Genomic DNA, 12,561 nt, shown 5'->3' with positions numbered 1-12,561 from the left:
TTGTTGAATTTAATTGTCAGATATGGAGAGATTATAAATAGGGTATATCTTCCTTGTTAGATATTTTGAAATTAAACTGATATGGCAATATTTTCCTTGTACCGTAATTTGAGGTTAAAAATTTTGCAATGTTAAGATTTTACTAAGCATATTCTTTACGCTAGAAAGTTTAAGAATATTTAGGAATAATCTCGAAAAGTGAATATATGGCAATGTAATTATTATCCTCCACTAAATTTACGTGTCTGATAAGTTTGTTCTTAGCATATAAAAATAGTGACTCAACGGTTTGGTTAATTTTGATTTAATTTATTTAAAAATAAAAATATTAATTTAATGGTATAGATACGTAATTATTTAGGAAGACTAAGGGTTAAGTACTAATTGTACTTCAGTTTTAATAATTTAGATAGTATTGACTATTGCATGACCGGTTATAGGTATAGATAAGTAAAACATTAATATATAGAACCTCTGAAATTTTAAGAAGTAATTTAATAAACTTTGAAATTGTTAAAAACAAAAATTTAATAAGTAATGTACGTAGAGCTTTAAATTTCTTAAAAATAAAATTTATTATGTTTATTTAAAATTGTATTTAGTCCCTAAAGTTTAACAACTAGCTCTCAACAACTGCATAGAATGAAAGAACACCGAAAGAGGTAATATGCAAACTTTTACAAAGAAGAGAAAGGTAAAGATGTAAATATATGAGCTCTCTCAATTTTTTCAGACCTTTATCATTATCTGCACATACACACATATATGTACTACGTACTGTGGGTGATAATGATCATTACGATCACTCGTGTGAACAAAGAAGCATAGTAATACATTTCCCAATAAGGTAGAATTTTCCTTTCTTCTTGTTCAGAACCTTCCCAACTCCTTTTGGTGAAGAACACTTCTTCTTCTTCTCCCATTTCTTCACTGCCTCCTCCTTCGACTTCTCCCTCGTTGTTTGCTGTGTTTCCATATAATACGTTTTTGTTATTATATGACTAATGGTGGACACTGATGCTTGTGTTATGTTTAAAGGGTATTTCAAAAGGAAGTAGTGAAGATTCTTTGTTTATAGTGAATGGAGTGAGAGCTACAGAAAGAGATAATGAGAAAGTATCCCCACCATTGCTTCGGGACCCTTCAATGAAACAACCCAAAAACAAAGACCACTTGTGGAGTGTGACCAAGTAGCTTCCCATTATGGTTGAAAACATTTGATTTGATGTTTTCATGTCTCCTTTAAGTTCTAAGATCCATCATAGGTAGATTCACCAAGAACGTAAACTACTATAACTTTCAAAAGAAATGTACCTAACTCCAGCTATTATGAAACTTGGAATTTAATCTCTTGCATGTCATCTAATAATACAAACTAGATCTTGACCCGCCCGACCGGGCGGGTAGTTATATTATGTTTTTAGTTTTTAATATTAAATGTATTAGTAATATTTAAATATATATTTAACTTAAAAATTAATTTTTGCAGTTATAACAAAAATCCCTCAAAAACAAAAAATAAATTTATAAATACATAAAATATATAAATATATTTATTTTATTAAAATAAATTTGTTAAAAAAAATCTTGCGCTATTTTTGTTTATTTCTAGAGTTGTGACCGTATAAATATTTTCTTTCACTTTAAATTTTCTCTCTGTACTAATGGTATAATATATATATTTGTAAATTAAACTGTATTACATAATTGTTAATACAACCTTTTAAAACATAACAATTTTATTTATTACTTTAAAGTAATTTTATTTTATGATTTAATCGTCTATTATATCACAGTGTATCATATAAACAAATCTTATATTAATAAATATAATAATATATGAATAAATTATTTTATATTTTATTTATATGTTATATAGATTGATTATGAAATATTATTTCATATTATATAAATGAAAATGAATCAATAATTCGTTTTTAGTTATAGTTAATATTAGTTATGACTTTTCTTATTTTAAAATTAAATATTAAATAAATGTATATTTTAAATTTAAATAAAAAATATTAAAATATATTATCAAAATGTAATCTTAGAAAATATATTATCTTTTTAGATATCTTATTTTGAAAATATTAAAATAATTAGTCAGATGTGATATAAATTTAATATAACTAAGTTAGTTGTAGGAGAAATAATAGGAAATTAAATTAATGTAATAGTCCAACATAAACTATTTGCAAGTAGATAAAAAAATTCATGTTTTGATAGTATATTGATATACTCTTTAAATGTTTATTGGTTAAAGCATTTAACATATTTTATATGTTTGTAAACATGTAATAAATAGTTTATATGGTGTAAAAAAATATAGACCGTGTCTTTATTAAACCTTTGAAAAAATTAAATTTGAATATTCCTAAATTTGTATGGTGGACAACTAAAAACTATAATTAAATGTCTTAAGCAGAATCTGAGTAATAATATATCGTAGACAACTGTCTTTTTAAAGGTCAAGATGTTTGATAAAAAATGAATATAATATAGTATAAAACCTTATGGTGTAGATTAATTACACTCATTTATTTCCTGAAATAATTATGCATAATAATGTGTAGTTGCCGAAATGTTTGGAAAAATTTAAGGTGAGGAAAATTAAACATTCGTTATTGTTGCTGAAATCTTTATAGTTACAGTTATTTTAGGAAATTATTTACTACTTGAAAGAGACAATTATTATTTCAAGATAAATTTATTTAATTCTTAATGGCATTGAGTTGTAAATATTGTGTAAAATTAAGGGTTATTTTAAATTTGTACTCCTCTTTTAATAGATTAGACTAGATCTTGATCCGCCCGACTGAGCGGGTATTTATTTTATATTTTTAGTTTTTTGTTTATATTAAATTATATGTATTTTTAATATTTAAATATAAATTTAGATTAAATTAATATTTACAGTTATAATAAAAATTAAAAATATAAGTTTAATAAAATATTTTGATATAAATTTTAAATTTCTTAGCCAAATAATATAAGGGTGGGTCATACTTTTTTCTAGTTCCAAAATCTTAGTATCTTTAAAAAAATAAAATAAAATTATAAATAGATAATATATATAAACATATTTTGAAATATAGTTTCTATTAAAATAAATTTGTTAAAGAAAAATAATTTTGCGATGTTATTGTTTATTTCTATAGCTTGACCCGTGACCGTATAAATATTCTTTTCCGTATAAATATTTGCTTTCTCTTTAAATTCATTCTTTATACTAATGGTATAATATATATTTTTAAATTAAAATGTATTAAATAATTATGGAAATAAGTTATTTACTTGTTTATAGTATTAATGTGCATTAAATTTAAGATTTATCATGAATTTGTTGTGGAATCAATTTAGGAAATTATGAATTAAATTAGGAAAAAGCAAAAAATTTTAAATTAGGTTTATTAATTACTTCAGTGGCATTAGGTTGTAATTATTTTGTAAGTCTTAGGGTTAATTTTAAAATGTACTTCTATTTTAATAATATAGATACATGACGAGATTTCAGGTCAAATCAGTCTTCTTTACTGTGTGGACAGCTCTTTTCAAGTAAATCGCCACGGCCCTCTAAAAGCAAAATGTTCACAATCACAGGCTTTTTGTTTTCTTATTGAAACACAGATGCACTTCGCATGTAAATTGTTGTAGTTGACGCCACTAAATAATTAATAGAAAAGTAGTGACATATACAGTATAGTTACTTTATCCACAAGTTTTTTGGCGGTGCAATATTAGTGTATGTATATAATCTATATTGTATATATAATATACAATATACACTGTTATTGGGTTATGAGATTTTTGTGGGTTTTGGTAAGAATATTAATTTGGGATTATCCGACTTACGAATCACATTTCTCTTTAAGATAAACGTGTGATTTTAATCACCGTGCGACCGCACGTGTATTAATTTTCCTTTTAGTTTTTATTTATTTATACTAAATAATATATTTATAATATTTGATCGTTTTATATTGACTAAGTTAGGGGTCGGTATTTGGATATCCACTCGAATTCAGGTAAAATTTATTCGAGTTTGAGATTTTGTGTTTAAAGATTTTAGCTTTATTCGGGTATTTATAAACTTTAGTTCCGGTTTGATTCGGATCTTTGCGAGTTTGATAACCCGTTTAAATTATTTAAAAAATTTCAAAAGTTATATATCTTTAAATATCCTTAAATCTAAAAAATATAACATGCAAATTTGAGTAATGTAAGCTAAAGTACCTAAATTAAAATAAAATAAAAATAGGTTTAACTTGAATATTTGGATGAAGAATAAATATATATTTTAAGTATTTTGGTGTTTTAATCATTGTTTATCTACTTTAGATGTTTACTTTTGACTATTTTTTATATTTCGACTATTTTTTATATTTCAAATAGCTTATATCTTGGATATTAACTCGAAAATAGCTAATATATTGAAGTATATAAATATGATTTAAATATATTCGAATATCCGAAATATTTCGTTCGGATAAAGTTTGGTTATGGTTTTGTAGATACAAAAATGGTAAATCCGTTTGGATATTATCTAGTTTTAGTTCAAATTTGATAATACGTTTTTCGTTAAGAAGTTATTTTTGATAATACGTTTTTTGATAATATTATCTAGTTTTAGTTCCAATAAAAATGTATTTTTGAATTTGACACTTATTTAGTTAAGAAGTTAATGAAGTTTATTTAATTCAAATTTAATTTTAAAAAACACATTAATGTAAGTGGAAAAGACAAAGCATTAAAATATGAAGTATTATTTAATTGTGTATTTAATTCAAATTTAATTTTGGAAAACATATTAATTAAAATGGAAAAGACAAAGCGTTACAATATGAAGTATTATTTAATGTCAGTGGCATGGAAATGTAAATAACATTGAAAACTAAGGGATATTCTATATGTGTACTTCTCTTTTAATAATAGATGCTTCCACCCTGTTTAATACTATTGCTGGGGGTGCATATATGCTTCTTCTTAGAGCATCTCCAATCAATTGCTATATTCACCTCCAAATGTTATAATAGAATAAAAATTGTTCTAACTCATTGCTATATCCACCTCTATAATAGAGGAATGTTATTTTCACCTCTATAAATAGAGAAAAAAATAGCATTCCTCTATTATAGAGACATACCTTTTTTTATTTCAAAACAGTCCTTTAATTTTTAAACTTTTATAATTATATTAAAAATAATTATTTTTATAAGAAAATACAGTTTTTATGAACATAAAATGATACTTTTGATTTACCTAACAATCTTTTTAGTGAAACTTTTGTTTAAACAAAGTTCAAAATGTATGAAAATCTTATAAAAGTAAAATTAAATAGGGTCGATTTGCAACTTTTAAAAATAAAAGATATTTGTTGTAAAATAAAAATAGTTACTTTTGAGAATATTATTTTTTAGAGATAAAAAAATAGAGGAGTACATTGGAGAGAAACACATCTCTATTTTAGAGATCCTCTATTTTAGAGATAAAAATAGAGAAATACATTGGAGATGGTCTTAGTGACTAAAATGTTTACAATGACCACACCGCTTAGTCTAAACAAACATGTAATCATGTTTTTCTTTTTCATGTGAAGCATTTGGTGATTCTATGTTGGTGATTCTTTTTTTAAATGTATGTTTTCACTGGAAGAGAGAGGAAAAATGAGAGATTTGACCAAATTTTATCAGTTCTTTCAACACGAAAGAAAAAAAAGCATAGAATATTGAATAAACTTGTAAAATTGCATAGCCTCACAATTACCTTAAATTAGAAATGAGGACGTCCACACAAAATACCGTTTTCTGATTGTGTAATCTACATGTTAGTACTCTAACCAGGTCCGGCTCATTCAATTTATAGGCTTTGTGCTGCTGATAACAAAACTCTCTCAAACTGTGGTTGTATTATTGTAATTTGGAAACTAGAACCCTACTGTATATATTTTAAAACAAATTAGCATCTTAATTTTTTGAACAAAAATAACAAAAAAAAGACCTAGTGCAAAAGCACCCTCGGCCCATGTCCGTAAGCCGCCGACTGATGACTTTAACTTGTCACAAATTTGGGAGAGTTATACTGTACTTTTTTTTTTTGATAACATGTTAAGCTTACCATTTTCTGAATGAAGATTACGGTGTTGTTGTTGAACAACTTATTACAGGGGGAAACAGAGGAAGAGAGAGCACAAAAGATAAAGAAAGACAAGAACAACAGAAACACAGGGAAAAATGATTTTGTGTGTGGTAACACGAGAGAAAATATTTTTTGTGTGGTAACACGAGATAAAATATTTATACCTATAATAAATGTACTTATACCTATAGTAAATGATTTTGTGTGTGGTAACACGAGATAATTTTTTTTTTTTTACAACAAGAACTTAATCAAAACTAAAATAGATTTGGATTCCAATAGTCAAATCAGTGATACATAATTAACATATGAAGTAGATTCTGAATACTATATAAGCTTATATAAGCTTGTCCGCTAGTCTTCATTGAATGTGGTATATATTTTCTTATATTTATACATGTATATATGTCCTATCATATGATTTGATCAGATCGGGAAAAGGTATTTAGTACTAAAGAATAAATTGGTTGCCACACTGATTAAATGGAGGTTGGAAAATTTTCCGACTAATGGCTAGAGGCAGCCGAAACACCTGTTACCAAAATATAATTTAAAACAAAACCTCAAATTTTATGTATGACTGATTTTATTTCAAGAGAGACTGAATCCCGAAATAAATGTTGCAACACATTTTCAGATTTTACCTACCACTTCATCATAGTCATACCAGCGGGAGAATGTATTATATCAGTTTTAATAGTATTGATAATAATAGTTTGCATTTGGTAAATCTAACAGAGAATAATCGAAAAACGAGGTTTACATCTATTGGGATTATGAATTCAAAATCTCTAGTTTTTTGTTCAACTAAATTATTTTTAAAAAAAGTTAAAATTAGTGGGTTTCATTTTCCAGAAAAAGTGGGAAATCACATGTGAGAACTTTATATATTTCCAAACACTGGAAGTGAAATGTCTAATCCATCACATCTTTTTCATCATCAATGAGAACGTAGTAAACAAACTTGATTAGGATCCTATATTAATACACTAAAGGGCAATGCGTAGGGGATGCACCGTGCACGTGAAGTCCATGCAGACAAGACATCCCTTGTCTGTTGTGTTGGCTGCTCTGCACTAGAAACTTTTTTTTTCATTTGAAGCTAGTATTAAAAACAACCTTAATTTGTGAGACTGGGGCTTTTTCCTAGCTATTTTCCTATCTATTTATCTTCTTTTTTTTTCTTGCCATACTGGCTTTATAGAAACCCATTTATGCGGAGCATTACATAGAAACGGAGAGTCCCGCCGACAAGTGTTCCAGCTATGATCCATGCATAACCCCATGTCAGCGAGCTCAACGCCATTTCCTCGCTTTCTTCTTCTCCTTCCTTAGAATTACAATTTACTCAGATGTCGATCTTGAGCTCTTTAGATCTCGGCCGTAGCCCATATCAGGCCTATACAAAACAATTTTATTTACGCTGCCATAACCCATTATCAGGCCCATACAAAAATAATTCCATTCTCTTGCTCGTTTGCAATCATCAAGAAACTAAAACCAGTGTAGTCAGGATTCTACAAATATTTCGTAAAATCAAAGAAGTTATTCAATCAACCAAACATGACAAGAAAAATAATTGAAACAAGTAAACAAAATCTAGTAGAAAACGGTTGTTCTATTTTGGTACGAGCGTAGGTGCGAGAAAACAAAATGTTTTATACAATTTTTATATCCATACTTATTTCTCTTCGCATGCCAAGTATAATGGCACAGTCGCTCTAACTGAAGCATCAATTATACTGTCTGTTCGTTTCTTTTCTTTGCAACCTTGCCTTTGACAAAGGGAAAAACTTTTATAATTGCGTCTTCATTATAATGTTCTTAAAGTTGTATAGAACTTAAAAGTGATTCCATATCATATAAGTATATAATAAGAGAACCGTTACTGATTTAATGCATTAATCATGTTTAGGGAAAAAGTAAAGTGGGTTAGAGAAAATGGATATAATAAGATGAAACAAAGAAATAAATGAAACGCAACAACCAAGGCCAAAAAAGGGTACGTTACCATTAATTCAGGGAAAGCGAAATAAACCCAACTCTCGTCTAACGAAATTAACAACTTACCCACTTCTCTCATTGACTACCATTTCAACCTAATCTAGATTCACTCCTCCACCCAACATATTGAATTCTTAGTACTTTTTTCTTTTTTGAAGAACACCAATTCTTAGTAGAGTCCAGAGAGATCAAAGCCATTGATGGCTAATATTTAAAAGCCAGTGTTTTAATCGAAGTTATGTACAAATAAATAAATATTAATTACTTGACCAAAAATAAAAGTAAATAAATACTCTCTCTGTTTCATTATAAGTGTCGTTTTAGATTTGTGCACACGGATTAAGAAAACATTTAATTTTGCATATTTTCAATATAAAAACATCATTACCGATACAATTCAACCAATAGAAAAATAGAATGGAGAATAAAGTTAATAAATTTTGCATTGAAATTCTAAAATGACACTTATTTTGCAACGAAAAAAATTCTCTAAAACGACACTTAATATGAAACGGAGGGAGTATTAATTACTTGACCAAAAAATATATTAACTACACGTAGTCACACACATCTCTAGGACAGGTCCAATCCCTATCAACTAGCACCTACTTACTACACATGTCCGTACACTTAGTTGCTGTAATTTGTGTTAAATTCTACACAGTACAATTATACTCAACTATGCATTATTGTTTTAAGTATTAGTATTATGTTGGGATCGTATGATATACTAACATTCATATTTATGATTTTCAAAATTATATAAAAAGTGATAATGTGAACTCCCAAATAGTTACATCGATATTAGATTATTGACGTCGCTTTTATAACCACAGCAATTCTGGCGTGACTCTCTCCGCAACTTTTATTTCATTTTCCTATAAGTAAAACATTTCTTCTTTCTTTCCTCTTCCACTTTAACTCGCTATATTCTCCGGAAAGAATGGCTTTACCGCGAGTTTTCTCTCTCCTCTCCGCCGTCACTCTCTCTCTTCTCCTCACCACCACCACCCATGCTTCATCTCGCTCTCTACTAACTCCACATGAAACCACAGTCCTCGACGTCGTCTCATCTCTCCAGCAAACCCAACACATCATCTCACTCGACCCGACTGTTTCCTCACTCACCACCACCACCACCACCATACCCGAATCCGACCCGGTTTTCCTCAACTCGTCCTCCCCACTATCTCTCGAGCTCCACTCCCGAGACACACTCACCGCATCGCAGCACAAGGACTACAAGAGCCTAGTACTGAGCCGAATCGAGCGAGACTCATCCCGAGTCGCCGGAATCTTCACCAAGATCCGGTTCGCCGTCGAGGACATCGACAGATCCGAACTCAAACCCGTCTACAACGACGACACCTCATCATACCGACCCGAGGATCTGACCACCCCCGTCGTCTCCGGAGCCAGCCAAGGAAGCGGCGAGTACTTCTCCCGCATCGGAGTCGGAACTCCGGCGAAGGAGATGTTCATGGTGCTCGACACCGGAAGCGACATCAACTGGATCCAGTGCCAGCCTTGCTCTGACTGCTACCAACAATCCGACCCGGTTTTCGACCCGGCTTCCTCCTCCACGTTCAAGTCTCTCCCCTGCTCCGCTCCCCAGTGCGGTTCTCTAGAAATCTCCGCCTGCCGCTCCGACAAGTGCCTCTACCAAGTTAGTTACGGAGACGGATCTTTCACCGTTGGAGACTACGCCACCGATACGGTGACGTTTGGTACCAACGGTAAAGTGAACGACGTCGCTTTGGGGTGTGGGCATGATAACGAAGGTCTTTTCACTGGAGCGGCCGGTTTACTCGGTTTAGGAGGTGGAGCTTTGTCTATGACTAATCAGATCAAAGCGACGTCGTTCTCATATTGTTTAGTTGATCGAGACTCGGGGAAGTCCTCAAGTCTCGACTTCAACTCGGTCCGAGGCGGAGCCGCCGCTTCAGATGCGACGGCTCCGCTTCTCCGCAACAGCAAGATCGACACCTTCTACTACGTCGGACTCAGCGGGTTCACCGTCGGCGGTCAGCAAGTCTCCATCCCTTCGTCGGTCTTCGCCGTCGACGCTTCCGGCGCCGGAGGAGTGATCCTCGACTGCGGAACCGCCGTGACTCGTCTCCAGACTCAGGCCTACAACTCGCTTCGCGACGCGTTCGTGAAGCTCACCTCGAACCTCAAGAGGGGGGAGTCGAGCATCTCGCTCTTCGACACGTGCTACGACTTCTCGTCTCTCTCCACCGTGAAAGTCCCCACGGTGGCGTTTCATTTCACCGGAGGTAAGTCGATCGATCTGCCGGCGAAGAACTACTTGATCCCTGTTGATGATGCGGGGACGTTCTGCTTTGCTTTTGCTCCGACGTCGTCTTCGTTGTCGATCATAGGGAACGTGCAGCAGCAAGGGACGCGTATCACTTACGATCTGGCGAATAATCTTATCGGGTTGTCAGCGAATCAATGCTAAAAAGGAAAGTGGATGATGATGACGATGATGATTAGTAGTTTTACAGTTCTATCAGTAAAACTCTTATTTGTTCTTTGTTTCTTTAATATGGATTACAAAATCTTAAGTGTGAATCTTTTTAATTAATCAGTAGTTAATTGTTATAAATTTGAAAATGTTGTCTGAGCGAGATGCTTTTTAGTTATTGTCTGATACTTTGTTGTCTTCGTGAGAAAGAGAGAGCATGTCAATTGGAAGCATGTCAATTAGTAACAAAAGAAAAGTCTTCAAAAACTTTTGTTGTGGCCCCTATCTTTTATATTTTAAACTGTTGTCTGAATCTACCAACTGTGTGAAGCAATCAATGTGAACTTAAAGCTCTTTTTTTTCTGGCTCGAATGTGAAAAGTTTTTTTATTTTTGCTAAAAATGTGAAAAGAGGTAAATTTTCATGGAACTGTGAGTGAATCAGAGAATCTAATCAATCACTGGACTGATTGTCGATTAAATAGACAAACTTATATACTAGTATTAATAATTTGAAAAAAAATTACGATACTTTTTTTTATTTTGGCTCGTACGAAATTAAACAAAAGTTTGAAAAATTATGCGATTATTTGTGCGTAAGATTACATGCAGAAAGCCACGTCTTGGTACGATAGACGAGGGTGGTTTATTTTGCTTAGCCATTTTAGTGACACTATAGAGTAAGACATGTGCATATACGAAGTCACGGGCGAGTTAGTTGGCTAGTCTTTTTTTTTTTTTTTTGTCAACCCGGTACAAAGAGACCTAACAAGACAAGGCCCAAACGAAAATATAAAAGAAGGGCACATCATACAGCCCAACCATAAAAGCCCAAATGATAAATGACACATCTCCACGAGACAGCACAGAGCCACGTGTTTTGCCGTAAGCAAAAGAGAACCAGGTGGTTCAAAAGCAGAGACGACGTCAACTTTACCGGCTCGGAAATTACCATCGGATGTCTAATCGAGCACTCCACCGGAACAAACCGGAACAGGAAGCTCAAGATTAAAACAAACGTCAACGGCAACAGATCTTTAAACGCCCAGGAAAAAAACTAAAAAAACGAGAAAACTAAATCGGAAAAACCGAATCTGAACATTAACCAACATCGGAGATGAGCGATGAAAGTTAGAAGAGGAGCCGGCCATGAACGGTGCTGTGGAAGCCATCTCATGCCGGAGACAAAGCCAGCCAAGCAACGTTTAAGGAGCCATCGCTTGCCGGAAGAGAAGCCGGCCAAGTCGTCGCTAAAGAAGCCGCCGCTTGCCAGAGTCGAAGTCTGATAATCGGGAGTCAGAACCGGAAAAGAAACCGGCGAAACCATGAACCTCTCCCATCATCATCTCCGTAAAAGATTTTTAGAGTGAGAACGGAGGGAGGAGAGAAGTTTTTTTTAGAAGATAGACCATTAGTTGGCTAGTCATTCCTTTGTTTTTCTTTCTTTCTTTATTTCGTCTTCAGGTTTTTTTTTCCTTCCAAATATCCGTTTTCCGTAATAGAGTGATTCGCATTTCATAGTGATGGACAATACGGTTCACACTATATGCGGTGGTATATGATATAAGCTATGTGCTGAGTATAGACAAAAAAAAAATTCATAACACTAACAGGTCAGGGCATCACATTCTCAACGGAAACTTAAAATGCTATTTATGTTTTAGGATCAAACATTTTGGGAGAATTTCAAAACCTGGACTAACATATTTGCAGGTATATGTTAGATCAAACACTTAACAATGGTACGCCGTCATACACATGGAAATATGCTAAGACAAGGATTCTCAGTGATGACCATAATATACAGATTGAACAAGACTACTTATATCTTGTAGCCAGTAAGTTGGCTAATTCTAGCATTCTAAGAGACATTTCCAAATCTTCAAAAATGTTTCTAAACCTCTACCAAACTTATATGAAAGCTTCTTTGCACATATCGTTTTTCTCCAAGAC

At 32.2% G+C, this 12,561-nt stretch overlaps 2 protein-coding genes across 2 annotated transcripts; one reads left to right on the top strand and one right to left on the bottom strand.

Moving 5' to 3' along the window:
• Window positions 1-586: 586 nt before the first annotated feature.
• On the bottom strand, window positions 587-1,053 carry LOC108811085 (small polypeptide DEVIL 7). Its single transcript, XM_018583140.2, has one exon. It carries the CDS (start codon window positions 974-976, stop codon window positions 803-805), a length of 174 nt encoding a protein of 57 aa, XP_018438642.1. The 5' UTR covers window positions 977-1,053; the 3' UTR covers window positions 587-802.
• A 7,938-nt stretch (window positions 1,054-8,991) lies between these two features.
• On the top strand, window positions 8,992-10,797 carry LOC108812722 (protein ASPARTIC PROTEASE IN GUARD CELL 1). Its single transcript, XM_018585059.2, has one exon. It carries the CDS (start codon window positions 9,086-9,088, stop codon window positions 10,601-10,603), a length of 1,518 nt encoding a protein of 505 aa, XP_018440561.2. The 5' UTR covers window positions 8,992-9,085; the 3' UTR covers window positions 10,604-10,797.
• The last annotated feature ends 1,764 nt before the right edge of the window (window positions 10,798-12,561 follow it).

The sequence above is a fragment of the Raphanus sativus genome, chromosome 6 (assembly GCF_000801105.2).
Source record: "Raphanus sativus cultivar WK10039 chromosome 6, ASM80110v3, whole genome shotgun sequence".
Classification (NCBI taxonomy): Eukaryota; Viridiplantae; Streptophyta; class Magnoliopsida; order Brassicales; family Brassicaceae; genus Raphanus; species Raphanus sativus.
This window is presented reverse-complemented; position numbering and strand designations above follow the sequence as displayed.

What these genes read in the sequence shown, in the direction of transcription:
- LOC108811085 (XM_018583140.2), bottom strand. Translation starts at nt 976, where the DNA reads ATGGAAACACAGCAAACAACGAGGGAGAAGTCGAAGGAGGAGGCAGTG.
- LOC108812722 (XM_018585059.2), top strand. Translation starts at nt 9,086, where the DNA reads ATGGCTTTACCGCGAGTTTTCTCTCTCCTCTCCGCCGTCACTCTCTCT.